Consider the following 20,834-nt stretch of genomic DNA (forward strand, 5'->3'; position numbering starts at 1 on the left):
CTACTGTCAGTCTCGTGGGCTTCCTTTGCTTAATGTCGGTCTTGTGAGCCTTTTTCGCTTAGTGTCGGTCTCGTGGGCCCTCTTTGCCTACTGTCGGTCTCGTGGACTTTCTTTGCTTAGCGTCGATCTCGTGAGCCTTTATTGCTTAGTGTCGGTCTCGTGGGCTGTGTTTGCTTAGTGTCGGTCTCATGTGCCTTTTGTGCGTAGTGTCGAACTCATGGGCTGTATGACTCCTGAGCCGTATAACTCGTGGGCTGTATGACTCATGAACCTATTATTGATGTCGGTCTCGTGGACCGTATGACTCGTGGGTGTCGGTCTCGTGGGATCACCCCATTGAAAATGCAAGGGGTTTTCGTCTTCTTTTTTAAAGAAAATGGCAGAGATTTTGGTCAACCTCCCTTGTTTGTTAGAATTTGTATATATATATTTTTTTATATAGTTTTGAGGATTTGAAGTATACTACAGGTAGGTAAACAAGCATATATATATATATATATATATATATATATATAAACCTCCAAAATAAAATTCATTAAAATGATCTGTCGTGACAACACGAAGGAAATAAAAGAAACATTATAGACTCTCGATAGATATACACTGAAGGAAATTGATTCATTGAACAATCAATTATGTATACCTTTGATACACTGTAAAAATAAAAACTTTCAACTCTTTTATGAATTACTTATATTGCTTGACTTACTAATGCCAAAAAGTTATAGCATTAACGGAAACAGAAATTGTGCATATTCTTAGATGACCGTCAAGAACATTTTCTCTGAAATATACACTCAAAAGTGAAACTTTTGCATGAAGGATAGTCTATAGACAATGAAAGCAGCTATAACTAACAATTATTACTAAAGTTATAGGTCTAGGTAAGACCTAGCTTGGACTTGACTAGTCCTAGGCAAGCCTCAGCTATGTCCTATATTTTTCCACATTTATATCTTTCCTTTTTTCATTGTTTATTCCGCACAATACTTTAAAAAAGTGATCAGATAAAATGGCCAGACAGCATGCTGCCTAAGGGCTAGACTGTCTGAGAACCTGACTTGTTACAATCGTAATATTAGTCGAGATAGAGAAAGAAAAAACATGCAAGGTCTAACATTAGATCAGTATATGCTAAGATGTTGAAATTCCAAACGGCCGGGTTCTAATTTTGTCTACAATAAATCATCAGCTCACTGAAGGAAGCACACTTAACCAGAAGAAGAATTCGGAATGCGCACTTTTTTCTTTTTTGTTTACTCAGAATTCACGATTTACAAGAACATTTTCTCACTCTCTTTTCTCACAATGTCTTGAATGTAAGACAAACATTGAAAATTTTAGTGTAATTCAATGCATAGGCCCTAAGTCTAGTAGCTTTCATCTTCAAACCAAAATGGAGTTTGTAGAGGAATTCATCCCCAATATCTGCAGCTATTCCGTTTTATGCCAAACATTAATGATTTTTAATTAATTTTTTCTTCATTTATTTTGGTATCTTTGGAACGAATTTGTTACGGGGTCTGGGACATTCCATTTTATTTACAGGTGTGAGCCCTATAAGATCTTCGACATAATGAAGAAAAAAAAAAGAAAAAAGGAAGGATACTGTTATCTTATACTGAGTATAGTTCTGTGCTCCCACAGCACAGGGCTTAGGGGCAGCAAGTGGGTGTGACAATCTTGTCGTTTTCTGATTGGCCCTCTTCGCAATCGTTTTATATGTCATGTGATTCGAATCGTAAGGTCACATGACAACCAGTGCGAGCGCGTTATACATGCATGCCAAACGGCAACGCACGCATTACTGACGTACTTACGCGCACGCACCTAGTACCTCGCCAAAAGTGCATGCAGCTTGGGCAAAAGATACAGAATTGTTATCTGTGTGATATCGAGAGGAAATGGCAATTATGTAAGTTTGTGAATATTAAAACATAGAAGAGGCACGAACGAACTGCGTAATAATTCGTGCAAAACTCTGAAAACCATCGTTTCTGACAAGTGGAATAGCAAAAGACTACACGTCTTGAGATACTAGTAGTACAATACGTAATCGAGTACGAACTACGTAGGGCTTACGCTCGATGTTTTGCTCTTTATTACATCCGACAAGACAAGCCGCTAGCCGCCGCAAGACGCTGCCGGGCAGCGCAGGAACGACGGTCGACGGGTATTGTAGTACGTCCAGTAGCTCCTGGGCCGAGTGCGAGACTGACCCTGTCCTGTGCAAGTGTTGTGGCTCCAGTCCTGATCCTGTTCAACTGCAGTGGCAAGCAAGAGCTGTGACAAACACTCGTTCGTGATGAGAGAGTGTTCTCCTTTTGGAAGCAATTAGCAGTATAGTATAGTATTGCCTCATCAAGCGAGCCGTAATCACAATGAAGTCCCAGAGTCTGGTGGTGATGTCGTCTTTATTGCTGCTTAGCACATTGTTGGGAAGCTTGGAGGGTTACAAGCCTGTGATTATCGTTCATGGCATGCTGGATGGTGCCAAGGAAATGCACTTCCTGCGTGGTATGATTGAAAAGGTATACATTTGTAGATGTTGTTGTTTTTTTAGATTTGTGGAGCTCTCTGCCGGGTGGGCAATTTGCTCCAATATATATATTTGATTAAATAATCACTTAGATTTAGCTACAAAGTCAAAACTTACACTACTTACATAGATGTCTAATAATGATATGTGACCCGCTACAACAAAAGGATCCTAAAGTCGCTGACGGGTGAGCCGAGAAAATCGAGTTTGAAGTCAGATCACCATTGACCAAAACCTGCCAAAACGTTCGGATTTCTGTTTTTACATTATTTTTGTAGTCTAATGTATCTTCTATCATCTGCCGAAATTTCGAAGCGAAATGATTCAAGGAAAGGCCTGAAAATAGCATTTTTCTGGGAAATGCTTGGCTCGCCGGTCAGCGACTTTAGGATCCTTTTGTTGTAGCGGGTCACATATTGGCATTATGGCGAAATAGTCCACCACTCTATTCACCGCCATTCATTTTGTCATAGCTGGGGACTTCTTTCAACCTCCATAGACTTTGTTGTAGTGGAGATGCACACACAGAATGAGACGGCCTGAGAGGATTTTCAAGAAATGATATCGAAGGGCCCTGTAGATACGTAGACAATCTGATCTGAGTGTGCTGAAACACGCATTCCCATTCATTTTGTGATCCCAAACTGTAAAATATTGGAGAAGAAGAACAGCTCTTGAAAAAAAAAAAAATGGAAAAACTCAAGATTGACTTGGTTGACCCGTTTCTCCTTTTTTGAGCCCTTGCGTAAAATCAAGGGGTGTGACTTTTTGTTGGTTTTGTGATGCACTGTCACATATTGTGCAGGCTAGATCTAGTAGTACATTAATAGGCCTACCCTCTCATTTTCGTACAACCAACTGTACACTGTAGTTTTTGTACTAGGCCTATATAGTGTATTAACCTGTTGGCCATTGAGGACAGACTGAATGAACACTGATTTTGCTGTAACATGCATTTCCCACAGACACTGATTTTGTTATAGGGCAAGTCCAAGCTATTTTGCACCAGTAACGCGTGGGACATCACAAGAAGATTTAGCCCTATATTGCACTGTTAAGATTGAAATTTCATAAAAAATGTTGGGTTGCTTTTGATAGCTAGTAGGTATCTTCGTTCAAAACAATAGAAATAATGAGAATCATGCATTCAGTATTTAATCTAGATGCAAATTTATTCTCCAGTAACGCTCAGGACCACAAAAATCGTCCTTTTTTTCTTCTTTTACTTTTATCTCAATTATTGTGAAAATACTTGGTATACTATAAAATCATTACAAACTTCTTTTTCTACAACAATAACTGTACCTGAAACAAAACATTTCAGAAAAATCATGAAACTGTTTTCTCTCAAGGTCAAATATAGAAAGATAGGTATAATAGTAGTAGAGTATAAATAGTATAATAATATGTGGGACATGCTACAGTAATTTTGGCCCATCCCTCATTTGCATATTTAATCAGTGGAGAAACTGAAAATCACAGTCATGATACAGGTAACTTGTTAGTCAGACTTAAGGTCACCGTACTTATTTTCATAAAAACTTGTAAAAATTAAAAGATATATTTTAAAATGCAGCATTTTTTAATGTCCCACGTAAAATTTATACGTGTTACTCTAAATCTTGATTTATGCAGATTAATTAATTTATTGCTGGTTATGCGGAAGGATTTTTACTTCTTTTTTTTGAAATTTATGTATTTTAACTTCTTAGCTTTAAAATGATACCAAGTTTATAAAGATTGACCCATTTTGAATTTTCAGTCTTGTGTGATCAAATAGCTTGGACTTGCCTTATAACATGCATTTTCCACAGACACTGATTTTGTTTTAACGTGCATTTCCCACAGACACTGATTTTGTTATAACATGCATTTCCCACAGACACTGATTTTGTTATAACATGCATTTCCCACAGACACTGATTTTGTTATAACATGCATTTCCCACAGACACTGATTTTGTTATAACATGCATTTCCCACAGACCCTGATTTTGTTACATAAACATGCATTTCCCACAGACACTGATTTTGTTATAACATGCATTTCACACAGACACTGATTTTGCTATAACATGCATTTCCCACAGACACTGATTTTGTTATAACATGCATTTCCCACAGACACTGATTTTGCCATAACATGCATTTCCGACAGACACTGATTTTGCTACATAACATGCATTTCCCACAGACACTGATTTTGCTATAACATGCATTTCCCACAGACACCTGCCCGAGTATTCTCAGGATTCATCCTCGACGGGTTAATGATTACTCAAGAGTGAGCCTGTCGATAACTGTAAAAAAAAAGTTTTTTGATACCAATGGCTACATTTTTGCTCTGTGATCTATTGCCTTTCCTGTCCTAAAGGAGGAAAATTCCCGGTAAATTCAAAGTCTGTTTTGTAAATTTAGCTGCGGCCTACTAATGTACAGACAAGTATTACAGAGTACATGTAAGTGTTACCCATATACACTGTAAACGCAGAAATTTTTTCGTATATTTCTGATGTGAGTAATTCTAAAACCTGCAAATATATCTTCACAATTTTCTCTGCACATTGTGAATACAGTAGGTTGACAATAGCACAGCGTGAACTTAACAACCTATGAATATGTTTTTGAGCGGCTCAGCGCGAAAAATAGTCACGCAAAAATATCATCGTTTGATATTTGATTTCACAAAGAGTATCACAGATGCTATGTGAGAGTACATGTGGCATGGATCCCAAGCTTTGCCAGCATCTTTCTGATCTGATTTATTCCAAACATTCAGGCTCACCCTGGGACAATCCTGACAGTCCCTGATGTATACAGCTACTACAGCAGCTTAGGGAAGCTCTGGAACCAGTATCCAGACTGGTACAAAGCCCTTCATGATGCCATGTCAAAAGCAAAGAATGGGACCAACCTCATCTGTTATTCTCAAGGTCAGAACTCTACCAATGTTTTACCTTAGAACCAGGGGCATGGTCTCAGGGTCTTGATAGATATGTGTGAATTTTAAAAGTCTTCTATCAGATTTAGAAATGGCAGAACCACATTGGGTACATTCATACTTCTTGGTTTGAGTCGATTGAATTATTGATCATAATATTGTGCATAGTTATGACACTACCTTTGTTGGTTTTAGCATCTAATGGGCACTTTTTTTATCTTGTTTTGCATTTATTTTTGAGGTTGGGTGGAGGGATGTGAAAAACTAATAGTGATTACCGCGTATATTTTGTTCACTGTTAGCATGAAGAAAGGCTCATCTCTGCTTCATGCCACTTGTATCATCTCCAGAAACTCGAACGTATTTGTCTGCATCACTTTGTAAAGTCAACTAGTGAAATAAGCTCTCAAAGACAATTCATAGTTCAGCTTTAACAGACCAGCAAATATTCACTATGTACAGATCTAATGAAGGGATGGTATAGTTTTGGTTGAGGTGGATGATTCAGATTTTAACTTTGTACCAGATACAGTAGTTAGAAACCACAATTGTATGAAATATTAAAGAGCGTGCAATTCCAGGAGGAATTCAAAGTTTATTTGGATGAGAAATGGTTTTGAAATGGCTGAGATATCAAAACACAAGATGAACCAAATTGGTCCTAGTGAAAGGTGGTTCCCACCTGTTATTAGTCCAGTACTCTTGGTTATTGGATATCTCAGCCATTTTAAGATCACTTTCAAGCAAATAAACTTTGAATTCCTCTTAGAAGTGTGTGCTGTTTGATATTCTATAAGAGGTTTGTCATTATCTGCAGCCCGATCTCAAAAAAGAAGCTACATGTATACCATCCCTTTAAGGATATGGAAAACAAGCAAACTGCAGTTACAATATGTCAGTGTCAAGTATATAAATGACACTTTTAACATTTATTCTGAACAACTTCAATTCTTACCTGCAGGTGGTTTGATGTGTAGAGCTATCTTAGAAAAAATGGATGATCACAATGTGGAAAATCTGATTCTTCTGTCATCACCTCAAATGGGCCAGTTTGGAGGTAAGACTATTTGTGTCATGATCTCTTCTACCAGTGTACCCCTTTTCCTCTCTTCTCCTTAGTTTTGTCTCCAATCTATTATTAGGTATGATGCAGAATGATGGGGAAATAGTGAGTGCTGGTATATATTGGGAAATGTACATAAATGTACACTCAAGTAGAATACTCAACTTAAGTTTTAATCCAGTAGCAACCTTTGATTGATTGATTGATTGACATTTTGTATTTCATCATGGATAAAAGCATGTTTTCAGCTGTTAGCTGGTTTTCAGCAAGGACGTGAACATTAATACAAAGCACGTTCACAAACAGGTTTACAATGAATAAAATATAATCAGAAACTTGTAACATGAAAGTATGATGAACAAAAGAAATAAAAATGTCAACTGAGGAAAAGAATTATACAGACATACAAAGGTTTGAAATATGGGCAATCATTTTATCACAATGCAAACAGATTAAGAGTTTTCAAAGTGGTGGACAAGCATTAACAAGACACGGGGGTGGTCAATTTAATTGACAAGACTTGTCTGTGAGCAAATATTTAAAAGTACAAAATTAGCACTTTGATATAAATAAATTGTTTAAAGTCATACAGCTCACTTTATTTTTATATCTGCTATAGTAATTTGATATCATTACTTGTCTGAAGACTTAACCCTTGCCCAAAGATTAGAGCCAGCCATGAATTCTATTCAAGTTACTTTCTTGCGTTTACACTGACAGGCTTGCATGTACTATGGCCCAGGGTTAAAAACCAGAGGTAAAAAACTCAACAAGATTAAAAATTTTCTGGAAAACCTTTGACATCGCAGTACTCTAACTCTGAAAAGCTTCTGTAGATGTAAATGTTATGGGGGGACCATCTTTTGACACCAAATTTGCGATGCCCGGGCGCGGGGTTCGAAGTTGCACATACAATAACATACGTGTACCTGTCAGACCAAAAATTGCTCAAAAACGTGAATTTGTGTACAATTTCAATGCAAACTGTGCTTTACAGGCAAATTCCATAAAAGCATTATTATTTTGGGGTTTTATTGATTAAAATCAATTGATAACATGTCGCGGACAAATTTCATCGAAAAAACAGTGGAAAACAAAGTCAACAAACAAAGAAATACATAATAAATTAAAAAACAATAAAATACTTAGGAAATTTTTCTGACGGCACAATTTTTTTCTCTTACCTTTGCTAAGGACACTAGAAAGAATATTTACACAATTAATGTGCCTGTTTTGAGGTTTATTTTGGTGATTTATACCAGATTGTGTGATTTCATGCATCATTACACATAAATTAGCATGATTTAGCATAAATGCTAATTTTTTGAAAAACTAACTTCATGGTACTTTAGATTACGTCATAGGCAATGTGTGTGCCAATTTTCGTCGCGATCATGCGGTCGACGGCCGAGATCTACATATTTGTAGAGGGGGGGCTTGGGAGGCCCCCTCCCGGCTCTATCATCTACCTAAATAGCCTGGCCTACAGTATTGTAGTTAGGGTTAAAGGGAGATCATTAAAGAGCTTTAGAAGCTGAGTATAGTGCACTTTTTCTTTCAAAAAATGGTACGGGGTTTTGGGAGAACAACAGTGGTATTATCGTTGTGGAGATTGTGATAAGACTAATATCTTGTGCTTTGTTGTTTTGTTTGTTTCACTTTGTTTTCCTAATGTCCTGGTACCTAATATGGAAAAATTTCCATTTAACCAGACTATTCATGAAAATGTGAGTAAACTCAATCCTGTTCATAGAAATCTGATACATTATACGTTTCAGTGATTTTATCTCCATTTGTAAGTTCTATTTTTACTTCACAACTCACACATATAAATGAATAAACATGCACAATTGTAGTCAGCTTTTTCCCCCTCAGTTTCTCTTTTTTTTAATGAAATTGATGAATGGTTCTTGTTTTTCTCTCTGTGAAGACACAAGTTATGTTCCAGTGCTTCCTAACAGTCGCTACGAGGTTTACAGGTAAGTGAATGTCAAAAGGATTCTTCCGTATTTTCTGTTTTGTCTTGTTATACAAGATGAAGTGCAGATCATTCAAGTTGGCTTTGAAGAATCAAACAAGATGAATAACAGGTTTCAGCAGTTTTCAGACTTGAGATGAGAAAGTTGGACAGAAGACTTGTAGAAACTACAACTGTATGTCAATGTCAATGTCTCAATGTTCCATTGAATAAACCATAGCATTGCTGCACTGATTTTGTGACGTGATTTTTGCTCTTTACACCTTTGGAGAAAAAAAAAAGACTGATATGATATGCAGCCAAAGTAAACTTTCCTAGATAGTTATCAGCTTTATATTTGTATGTAGCAATACAAACAAGTTCCATAACATTTTTATGACTAGAGATCATGTTATTTTGTACAGAATCTGTGCTTTCAGAGTCTGAGTGGTAAAGGCATTATAAACTTTCCAATTCATAATAAGCAGTACTGCAATATCAATGTACTGTTTGCAATTAGTGTTGTGTTATGACCATAATAGAAGTTCTTTTTGTCATGATGTATTTTATCAGAACTGAATATTAGAGGGCGTCATGTAGGAATTACATTTTTCTTTTTGTAATAGTATAAAATGTAACTCATTACACAGTAAGAGCAGTATTCTCATTTTGTATTCTGTGTTTGTGTAGGGGTGTTCACTTTAATACTAAGACCCTTGAAGGAAAATAACCTTAAATGCTATTCTCTATCAGTGACATCCTAGGATTGCTAAGGAAAATCTATTGAGAGAGTAATGTTGAAATAGCTGTAGAAATGCTGTAATTTATTAACAAAAATTGAGTGATCATGTATATTGAATTTTGAGTCTTTGTGCATAGCGACTGAGAGTGATTATAGAGGTAAAGTCCTCCTCCCACAGCTAATGAGGCAACCCCCCCCATAGAAAAAGACAACAAACAACTCAAACAAAGTCATGTAGGTTCATAGTTTTAGGGAGCCGAGCAGCAGGTTCTACCAGCAAGGTACAGTATATCTCCTGGTCTTACAGTACATGCCTGTCGGACCAGTGAGTACAGTACATAGGTACCCAGTTCTTCCATTTTTAAGTGGTCCGTTCCTGAAAAAAGTCACTGGCCCAACAATGATTTTTACTTGTAAGGGAATGTTCGACCTGTGCCAATGTGCATCGTTAACTTGTCAAATGGAGCATGATATTGAAGACATCATATTGTGTCACTCATACTTTCATTATTCTTGTGTCTGTTTGTTTCCTCCATCATACAGAGTATGTTATGATACATTCTTTGGACAAGATATCTCTGTCTGCGAATACTGGAATGGTAAGACATGATGCTGTTTCACTAAAGAAAGGAAAAGATATTTCTATGATGGGCATAGTAAAGATAACGGCATAGTGAGGGCCAAATATCAGTTTATTTCCCTTGTCCTTTTAATTCAATTCAATTTATTTGACACAAAAATAGGTACATTACAAATACAATTGTATATACAATAAAAATAAAAGCAATGTGTACATATATATCCGAATATATACTGTATATATATACATGCACATGTTTAACAAATCAATGCCATGACCCCTTTGAAACAGCTAGAGCTTGTTAATGGGCCCCAAAACATGATTTGTGCAAGGTAAATGGCTGGTAGTAATACCAGTATGTATTGTGAAAAAGAAGAGAAAAAAATGAAGTCCTAGATTGTCACAATGGTGCAATATGACATACTGTAGTTTTCCACCTGGATCATAAATGACTGCAATTGTCTAAAGTTAGCCAGTGTAGGGCCTACTTAAATGTGTCACTTCTAAGTTTGTGATTATGTAATTCTGAAGTATTTCATTAGTAAGAACTGAATGTTTTTGGCACAATCTGACAATATATTTTTTTTATTAAGAAGAATAGATCGTAGTGAAGGTTTGGGTACACTTTGAATATAGGAGAAACCAGACCCATAATAAACTAGAGACTCGTACTTGACACACAGCTGAATTAATTGTTGCATTGAGTACTTTTTATTGCGACTGGTTAACAAATTACCTTTCATGGACTCATTATGTACAACAGTTAGGGCAATTTGTCAATCAGTTGCAACAGCTGGATGGTTGCGAAATCTGTGTGAGCTGGTGTTGTAGGAAAAAAGGCACTCTTTTATAGTCACAAACATGTTGACATGTATCGCAGCCCATAAACAGACAGTCTCTTCTTGTCTGAATTCAGTAGGAACTCGGAGTATTTCCACTTCTCCAGTCAAACATTCCTGTTTATCTATTTGTACCACACCAAAGAGATCTTTAGAGCAGAAGATTAAAAATGTCACATATTTATTGTTTTAAACACATACAAAAATGTGGTATTCAATGATTTCATTTGTTGTGGGAGATTGTGCCCCTCCCCCCCCCCCCCCCAAAAAAAAGAGTCTATACAATTTTGACACCAAAGTGTAACATCCACCTACAGCATACAGCAAGAAGCTTCGTCTGTGCTCTTTTTGCTAACAAATTCATTTGTTTTCAGATTTCATACATACAACTCTGCAGTAACTATTTTGATCATTTTCATAAGAAATGAATATTGTAGAACTGTCACCCCCTCCATTCACCCATATGGTAAATAATCATATAGTGTACATCTTGAATTATAAAGAGCACATACAACACTGCCCATTCCTCTCTCCTTGTTCGAGTACAGTCTGTATACCTCAGATTTTGAGAAGAAAGCTCATTTCAATAGATCCTCTTGATACATGTATATGGCACTTCATGTTTAATCAATTACATGCCTTAAAAAAGATGTGATTTGATAGGTCGTTGGTGTCATGTTTTTACCCTGTCTGGTAATTAATGTTTGTTTCAGTTTCTGGCATGAAGGAAGAAGATGTCAGCCTAGCAAAGAAAACAAAACAAGGAAATGATCTGATTGTAAATAATGAAAGAATTTGAACAAGGAAGTGTGGTAATACAGAAAATGAGCAAAGTAGAGGGAAAGAAAGGGGTAAAAACAACTCGTCTGATAATGACAAGATTTAATGAATGTGTGGGTGGGGAAAGGCAAGGTTTATGGAAGTGCTGATAATGATGTCCTATACCATCATAGCCAGAGGACTCTTGTTTGTGAGGGAATGAAATATCTTTGGCTGAAGTATATACCTAACATCAAGGGAATACATGATATATACCAGCATGTGGGTGGATGAGTAGTAAATGTAAGAACAGCAAAGACTGTTTGGCGCCAGTAATCTTTCTTCATTGTCCATGAGCTGTATCAAACAAATTGTAATACCACATAATTGTGAGCTTTGTGTGTCTCATAGATTCAAGGTATAGAACAACCATGTATCTACAGTGTATAGGCAGTTGACATGACAAAAATTTCAAACTTGCAATGTGAATGTTTTCTCTCCAGACCCATACCACCAGCCAGAGTATATAAGAAGCTCAGATTTTCTTGCAGTCATGAACAACCAGTCTGCTCAAAATGAGAGTGTTGGTAAGTACACATTTGTACTCAAGAATCATTGGCTGCGTTTATCAACTTTCCCCTGTTTAAAGGGCTTTCAAAAGCCGTTTTTCCAAAGCCCTTTAGAAACGGCTTCTGAAATAGTTGCGTTTATCAACTCTTCGCGAACACGATAACTGGCCTGTCACTGCACAGCTGCATTGCGCTATTCGACCCGAGGAGAAGAGGTCATATAAGACGTGCATTGTTCGTAATTGCAGTACAAGACTACCAAGCCATTTCAAAACAGCTTTGTGTTTATCAACTTCAAAACGCTTTTACAAACAGGTTTCTGAAAACCTATTAAGGAAACCTGTTTAGGAAAAGGCTTTCCGAAAAGGCTTTCAAAACAGCTTTGCTTTTATCAACTCGTCAAAATTCCTTGAAAGCTGTTTGGAAAACCTGTTTCTGCCCCCCCCCCCCCAACAAAAAAAAAAAAAGTTGATAAACGCACCCTTTGAGTCAGGTATTGCTTGTTTATGACATCAGCATTCACTGGGCCGTGATTCTTTCTGCCCTATGTCACCTGATAATATTCTTGTGTTTTTTGTGTAGTTTTTTTTCCAATATCAGTAGTCAAGATATCACCAAGACCAATGCATCTGAAGAGATTGATAAAGGCAACAACCACAAAAGGTTTTTAGCATAAACCATGATTGTATGGGAGTCATATGGGTTCAGTTCTTGTCTGTCTACAGTCTATTAATACTAGCATTCCAATGGTATAGCTTTGAGTTTCAGGAATAAAAAGTTGGATACTTTGTACTCCTTATAAATAATATTGTACACTTTTGATCTCAAAATTCTCCAAAACAGCTCATTAAACTAGCAATCTATGTCATCCAGACAGTTTCTTGGTGTACCCCAGGGCCAGCGCAGTGTTTTCAAAAGTGTAGGGGCCCACTTCTGGGTTTCATGAGCTAACAAGCAATTCCGGGTTTCTTCACCTGAGAAGCAAAAAAAAAAAAAAAAGGTCCTCAGCTCAGTACTTCAAGATCTCTATCTATTTCTATTTTAGTGCCATTTACGTACTTCTGGGTTAAAAAGAGTGTGGGGGCCCAAAGTGATGACACCTTATGTATTCCTTTGTATGGTGCACAAAAAGTGTGGGGGCCCGAGCCCCCACGGCCCCCACGGCTGCGCCGGCCATGTACCCTTTTGATATATTGCAAGCAAATTGGTGAAAGGTGAATTTCAAGCCCTTCTGACAATCTCTGTTTTTACTCCAATGTTTTCAGGGTGCTCATCTTTCCATCTGTATGCCCCTGCTATCATTAGCCTGATTGAGAAATACTATTTAATGGATTTTATGACATTTTTGCCTCGGTCTGCCCACTGAGGTGTAGATCCACTGAGTAGGTTTGGGCAAAACCCTTGGACCTGCAGGTCAATGAACTTCAACAAATCCGCCTTTTTTGGCCATAACTTCAGCTCGTACAAATTTGTATTGTTCAATGCTATTATAAAATGGTTGAATGAATGGAAATATAAAGAGAATTAGCAAGCAAGAAAAACGAAGGTCAAAGGTCACAGAATATTGACTTTAAATGGCATATCCAACATGGCAACATTCCAAAACAAAACATATGAAGCAATGTCCAAGGACTGTAACTGTAGTGTGTGGCTAGAATCCAAACCACTGCGGAATGAGACCTTTCAACATTTTTAACAAAGATACACTGAATGGAAAGAGGTTTTAGTTTGCTCTGATGAAATTTTATGTTTTTTTCTTCCAGCAATAAAAAAACAACAACTAATAGATCATGTATTACTAGTTACTGCCACATGAAAGAATGCCTCCATGAAATAAGTGGGGGACCTTTTCAGTTATCTTCTTCATTATATTTTTACTTGTAGGAAAATGAGATTCAAGCTAATGAAACTATACATGTCTTTTTGTTGTTGTTTTGTTTTAAACCTTTCAAACTCAGAACACTGCTTTTGTGTCTCAATGTAGACTCACACTGCACAGGTGCACAGGGCAAGCAAACCAGAATGAGATTATAAATGAATATATGCCACTAGAGAGTTAAATGACCTGCACAATTCTTCTGTTGATTCTTTCTCACAGTCTTTAAGACCCCATTTACAGTGCGAGGCAGCCGAGCCCGCCTTCATTTCAGTGTAAACGCGCAAAAGGACAAACGCGGGGCCAAAATTGGCCACGCATTTTGCCACGCTCTGGAGATGGTCTCGGCTGTGGCCGAGTCGCGGCCGAGCGCGGCCTTTTCTCAGTGTGAACGCAAACTGGGCCAAATGCGCGGTCAATTTTAGTCTGGCTTCCAAACCCTCTGCCCGTACTATTTAGTTATTCAGGATATTAACCCCCTCAACGTCGAAAACTAGTATAGTTTAGGTGGTTTTGTCCTGCAAAGGATTTTTCCTTCGGCAAAGGCCTTTGCCCGAACTGCGACTTCGTTGCCATGGAATCCAGTTGTCAAAGGGTCTGAAAACCATACTATACATGTACCAAATTGCGTTTGTTTACAAGCAGAGTGCCACTACGACAAATATGGAAAGGTTTGAATTAAAAGCGCTGCCGAGCCGGCAGTGTAAATGGACAAAATTGCGGGGATCGGCCCCGCAATTGAGGCTGGGCTCGGCCGCGGCTCGGCCCAGCTCCGCACTGTAAACGGGGTCCAAGCTTCAGTGTTACGCAGATGAAGAATTTTAGAGTTATCAACTGTCTGGTGCAGTGCTTATCTGTATGTATACAGCTGTGCAACATTTGTACAGTATCTGAATGCTTATGATAAGCTATGATGAGAGACTGTTGGAAGAAAATGACAACAAAATTATGTACACTGCAGGGGCAGATCCAGGAATTCTGTAAAAATGGCCGCACAAGAAATAATGTATTCATAATGCTTGAACAATATGGTGGACTGCCTATACAAACAAAGAGAGAGAGTAAATAAAGGAGATACATGTAGAAATAAAACGCTGTAATATTGCCCGTCAGATCAATACAATATTCTCACTCATGATATGCTGAGCGTGTCCAGTGGATAATACTACCTGTTTACTGAATCTTGACTTTGACCTCTTACAGTAGTATGTCAATACTTACGGCTCTTCACCATGTATTGTATGGAGTGTCCATGGCTGATACAATCTAGAATCAAGAGTCTTACACACTGTCAACAATCCAGAATGTTCCAAACTTTGTTATCAAAAATTCTCTGATTGCTTAAAACACCATTTTTACACGAGAGTCACAAAAGTGAGCAAAGTTCACATGCATGTTATATAGTTCTTGAATATGTTGACAGTTCTTGCTCAATCTGTAGCTGCTATTAAAGAAAGGTTTAAAATCTTCTTTCCTTGGTAGGTAAATACTGTTGTGTGTTTGTCTTTTAATTCAGAATGGAGGAAAAATTTCCTGAAATTGAAAAATGTGGTGATGCTGGGAGGACCAGATGATGGAGTGATAACACCATGGCAATCCAGGTGAGTTCCTTTCACTACTTCTATCTCTCTCTCAACTTTCTTGTTCGATGGATAGCAAGAAACGTGCATCATTTTTTCTTATCATGATACAATAGTCCCCTCAGTTTTCATAATTGAGTGCCACTATGTCAGGTAATGGCGTTCAAGCTGAATAAGAACGGTCCTGATGTGTGTTACATTTTGGCCTGACGCGGGAATCAAAGTGCGGGCCAACTTTCACATTTTCATCTTCTTGAAAACATATGGTCAAATTTGTCACCAAAATTTGCTGGTATTATACACAGCTAGGATGATGGGCAGGAGAACCCCCAGATTAGAGAATCTTTTAAAAACAAATCTTGTAGAACATTTTTTAGTGCAAGTTTGTTTATGTCAGATACTGGGTCAACCAACTTGAGGCCAGTTTTCACCTTTTGATGTTCTTTTCACACATACATGGTCAAAATTTCTACAAACTTGGCAGGTATTATTGCCAGTGTGCTAGAAATATACCAGTAGACTCCGTGCCCCTTCTAGAGGTCCCTCAAAGTTTGCTGTATTCTTCCAAGATAATAGTCTGCAAGAATATGTGGAAGCTGAACTTGCAGTACCCGGGTAAGAGCTAGACCCCAAGTTTCTTGTTGTGCCTTCTCTTTGAATATGTAAATGCCTCTAGCTGTGACGTAAAGACAGTGCTCCAGTCAGTCCATATCATATCAGGCATAAAATCAGTGATGCAGACACATAAGTTGGCTAACACAGAGAAGATCTATCAATGCTACATGTACATCAACTTTTACTTAAAATCATGTTTTGATTGCTATAGTTGACCCATATCAAGAGGCTATAAAGTTTGTTTGTTGTATTCACCTATCAGAGGAGCATTTAGAATGACGTCAAGAATGTCTTATCTGATCTCTTCAAGTCTTGACTCCATGTGAAGGAAATCTGACACTAAATCCAAATATTGTGTTTTTCCTCTTTAGCCACTTTGCCACCTATGACAAGGAACTCAACATAGTGGAGATGAAAGAACAAGAGGTATGTGTTCAGTCTATAGTCACACTATAGCCTCATGTTTCCACATTTCTTATGCATCTCCTCATAGGGCCTTATTGTACACAATCTCACATATCTCCTTAAGTCAGTCATAACTGAAACAAAATGAAGTTAGAGGCATTGTAGCTTTGCTTCTTTACATCTTATGATGATTCATGGTAATTCTTAACAAGTCTCTTTGTGCTTAGAAATTAGTAGAAAAAAAAAAGAATATGGTAGAAATCTACCAGCTGTTACAGAAATATGGCATATATTGTATATTTACATCCTTTTTTGAAAACAAAGTTTAAAGTGACACCATGTTCAAATATTTAGTTTTGTTTGCTTGCATGTATTACAAGACAATGTGTGAGATGTGAGACCTAGGTTGCTTCATAAAATTTGAGAAAGTGGAATGTATTGCTATGTGCCACACTATTGATGATACATTCTACATGGAATGGAACGTTATTGGTAGCTTAATTAGGAATTGCTGATGGCTAGGTAGGCATGGTCCAGATTATGAGAGTGTGGTTGAAGTCTGTTGGGAGCAAAGAGACTGAGGGTTTGTGGACATTCCTGGTGGTGACACCGTCATACTAAGCCCATTTCAACTTGACGCCTGAAGGGATGGATTGAATGGTCCTCTGCTGGGTTGTAATCCTATAGAAGGAAATGACAGTCACTGTCACTGTCACTGTCAGTTTCTCAAGGCAAAGTTGATCCGGAGATCTGTAGATGAGATGTTGCTCATCTGGGTGCTTTGAAGAAAGATTATGATGATGTGTTTACACCTGTATGTCTTCACTGTGAACACTGAGCTGTGTGCCCTGGTGACGCCTTCTACATTCAACAATTATCCTTTAGTTTATATAAAAGCAGTGGCTATGAATGAATCTCAAATCATTGTGATGATTTGTGTCTGAAAGTACTTGGAGATGATGTTTAAACAAAGTACAGTCTTGGTTTCAAGGATGATAACTTTATAGTTACCCTGTATTACACAGTGCAGTGTGGATGTTGATATCTATGCAGAATGCAGTTATAGGAACATGTTTAGATTACCGTAGTCAAGCTGCTGTAGTACAGGCTGTACAAACCTACATGTGCTGCCAAGAAGAGAAGTTTATGAGGATGTACTACGTAGACTTGTAAATTCAGACCTTTGATGAAACTATCCATGCTACAATCATCACATTGTTTTTGTTTGCCCCCATGTGAAATAAAAGGTTTACATCCATGACTACTTTGGCCTGAAGACCCTGGACTCTAGAGGAAGTCTGCACCAGTTTGGTATTGCAGGAGTTAATCACACTTGGTGGCATCGCAACCAGACTGTCTTTGACTGCTGTATTCTACCATGGCTGACATAGCTGGTGATGATCCATCTCTACCCTCTTTGCTCCCTCCAGTTTACTTCCCACCTGACAAGACAGAGAAAGCAAAGTATATGAGAAACTCTCCTCAGTTTGCAATAGTTTTTTTTTCTTTAAATTTCCAGGTCCTTGTAATACTATGCATCACTAAGTAATTTCTGTCATTCATGGATGACCTACCATGGTACTGTAGCTCAGTAATTACACCTACAACATTCAATCATTTATGAGGATTTCTAATTTGTAGTTCTAAATAGTTGTAACAGTTTTTAATGAATTTTACACAGTATCATCTTTGTGCAGCATGTCCTGGGGTAGATTTTGCTGTGAAAGTGTCGAGTCAAATTCTACCACCATGCTACTTCCCAAATTATTAGTTATTTTCTTTCAGTGTCAAAATTGTCTTCCATTTGATTCAGTGTTGGTAGCCAAAGGTGTTGATGCTTCTCCATTTGGAGGATGGGTTAAGACTTGTAAGAAAAATTTGATAACTTGATTGATTCCTACATTCCTGTAGGAAAGATTGCTGGCTAGATTAAAGGGAAGGTACAGTATTGGTGGAGATGAGAATTGGGCTTTTAACTTTTTGCGAGATACCAAGAAAACACTTATGATATAGTACAGAGCATACCACTTTAAGAGGAATTCAAAGTTTATTTGATGAAAATCGGGTTTGGAATGCCTGAAACATCCAAAAACAAAGAAAAACAAAGCAATCATAATAAAGTGTGGGTCCCACACTTTATTAGAATCGCTCTTTTGGGATATCTCAGCCATTTCAAAACCAATTTTCATCAAATAAACATTGAATTCCTCATAGAATAACATGCTCTTTCATATTTCACAAGAGTTTTCTCATTATTTCACAGAAAAATGTTAGAAACCTGAAATTAGGTCTCAACCAAAACTGTACGATCCCTTTAACACACAGTGAGTAAGAATGCGTGAAAGTGTGAATTGTCTGCAGGTTTTTCTGGACATGATTCAATACTGCTGCTTGGACACGATTTGATCATCATATATTAACAGTGGTGGGCGCTTTAGGAAGAAATCATTATTTCACACTTTAATCAAAATACAAAAAAAACTAACTCATTATCTCAAAAACTAACTGATTATCCTGGTAAATGGTGTCAGCCATACAAGTTTCTTGGTAGAGGTTTCTGCTAAACATATCTTGCTAGCAAATTTGAATTCATGCAAGATGAACTTTGACCCTTTACAAATAGGCCTACTATGTTTTAGCTTTAAACAACTGTCATATTAATCCTCTGGTTCTTTCTTGCCAGAAATGAAAACAAAAACTTGAATGCACTGTATCTTTAAAATCCATGTGGTATATATGTAGGCCTACAGTGTATATACACACATTGATAGTCATGCAACTGAAAGCTTTTGCACTTGAAATGCACTTGTATTTTATTATAAAGTAGTAATGTGAAGAATATTTTATGGCTCGGCAGCTGGGTCACTTGAAAGGCCAAACTTTGAAATCATGGAGTTGAAAATGTGTCATTCTTGGTGCAAATCATAACTTAACATTATGCAATGTCAGAATGTGAGACTGTACCTTTTACATGCTGAGAGTTAGAGTGAGAGCTAGCTGGCATATGAAGAAGTCTTTTTATTGAGAAATAAAAAGTGAAATTCTTTCAATACTGATATAAGGTTGTGTTTCAAGATACTTGGCTGGTGCTAAATGACCTCCTTAAGGGGAGTGACCCTAGTCGTGTGGCACAGAATGTGTTTTGAAATAATGAAGACATCCTTCATGTTAACAAAGATATATGCTCCATTATCCCCTTTTCTACTCAGAGTAGTCCTGCTACACTTTCAGTGATGTATAATCAAAGTACACTCTGTATACTGTTTGGTCACTCTCAAAAAAACGGGAGGACATACTGTAAAACATGATATATTCGCGGCATGAATTTTTCGCGAATTGGAGCCAACGGCTGTTTTGCGGCATGACATTTTCATGAAATGCCACTGGCATTCAATGCATATAGTGTAGACGAGAATTTTCGCGTACATTTTAATTTCGCGAATCTTGGCGCTCGCGAAATTAAAATGCACGCGAACATTCCTCGTTTTACAGTATCTCAGTCAGAATAATGAGAGGAAGTTTGCTCTGTGAATAGGTTTGAAATCTAAACCTATATGAGTAATGGTGTATGATAGTATTGACAATAGTCTCATCTCTTTTCAGTTCAGTTGAGTGAAGATTCAACATTCAGTGCCAGTAGTAGGTTTCTAAGCATGATTTATTTCAAGATTTGGAGTAAATGTGTGTGAGCCCAGGTGGTTTCTTCAACCTATGTGAACTGGCTTGTGTTTAAACCATCTCCTCTAAGCTGATTTCAACAAATGGCTACCTATGGCCTGGTCATACACATTTGCAAAGAGGATGGATGCGGCTTTACAACATTGTAACATAACCCTCATTAGAGATGAGAATTATTACACAACACACTGGCATTGAAACCAGTTGTACGGCTTAACCCATTGAGAACGAGTCCCGAGTATACTCGGATAGGGGTTTGTGGGAAATGCGTGTTGTAGCAAAATTAGCTTGTCCTCAACGGGTTAAATACTAGTGTAAAACATCCAGTACAGTGTGGAAACTAGTATGAGGCAGCCAGAAGGGTGAGGGAACCAGTGTAAGACAGCTAGAACAGTGTGGAAACTGGTCTGAGACATTTAGTATCATGTAGAACCAGTATGAGGCAGCCAGTATGAGGCAGCCAGTACAATGTGTGGAGATCATTGTAAGACAGCCACTGCAGTGTGGCGATGTAACACAGCAATACTGTGAGGATTCCAGTATAAGGCAGCCAGTACTGTGTGAAAGACCAGTATGAGGGTTAGCCAATATTGTGTGGATGCCAGTGTAATAATGTGTTTTAACAGACCTTACCCCGACAACTTGGGAACAACTAAACAAAATTCCTTGCCTCAGGCAATAAAACCACAGGA

The 20,834-nt window shown here is 37.7% G+C and overlaps 1 protein-coding gene across 1 annotated transcript; it reads left to right on the plus strand.

Annotated features, from left to right (window-relative positions):
• The first annotated feature begins 2,095 nt into the window (after positions 1 to 2,095).
• On the plus strand, positions 2,096 to 20,588 carry LOC139712306 (lysosomal thioesterase PPT2-like). Its single transcript, XM_071624145.1, has 9 exons — positions 2,096 to 2,531; positions 5,318 to 5,471; positions 6,441 to 6,536; positions 8,473 to 8,521; positions 9,785 to 9,840; positions 11,923 to 12,006; positions 15,381 to 15,465; positions 16,431 to 16,485; positions 17,712 to 20,588. The coding sequence occupies exons 1-9, from the start codon at positions 2,382 to 2,384 to the stop codon at positions 17,853 to 17,855; spliced, it is 873 nt and encodes a 290-aa protein (XP_071480246.1). The 5' UTR covers positions 2,096 to 2,381; the 3' UTR covers positions 17,856 to 20,588.
• Positions 20,589 to 20,834: the final 246 nt, after the last annotated feature.

Source organism: Diadema antillarum, unplaced genomic scaffold (genome assembly GCF_040938485.1).
Source record: "Diadema antillarum isolate AM-2024a unplaced genomic scaffold, OU_Dant_1.0 seq00001790_RagTag, whole genome shotgun sequence".
NCBI classification, from domain to species: Eukaryota; Metazoa; Echinodermata; class Echinoidea; order Diadematoida; family Diadematidae; genus Diadema; species Diadema antillarum.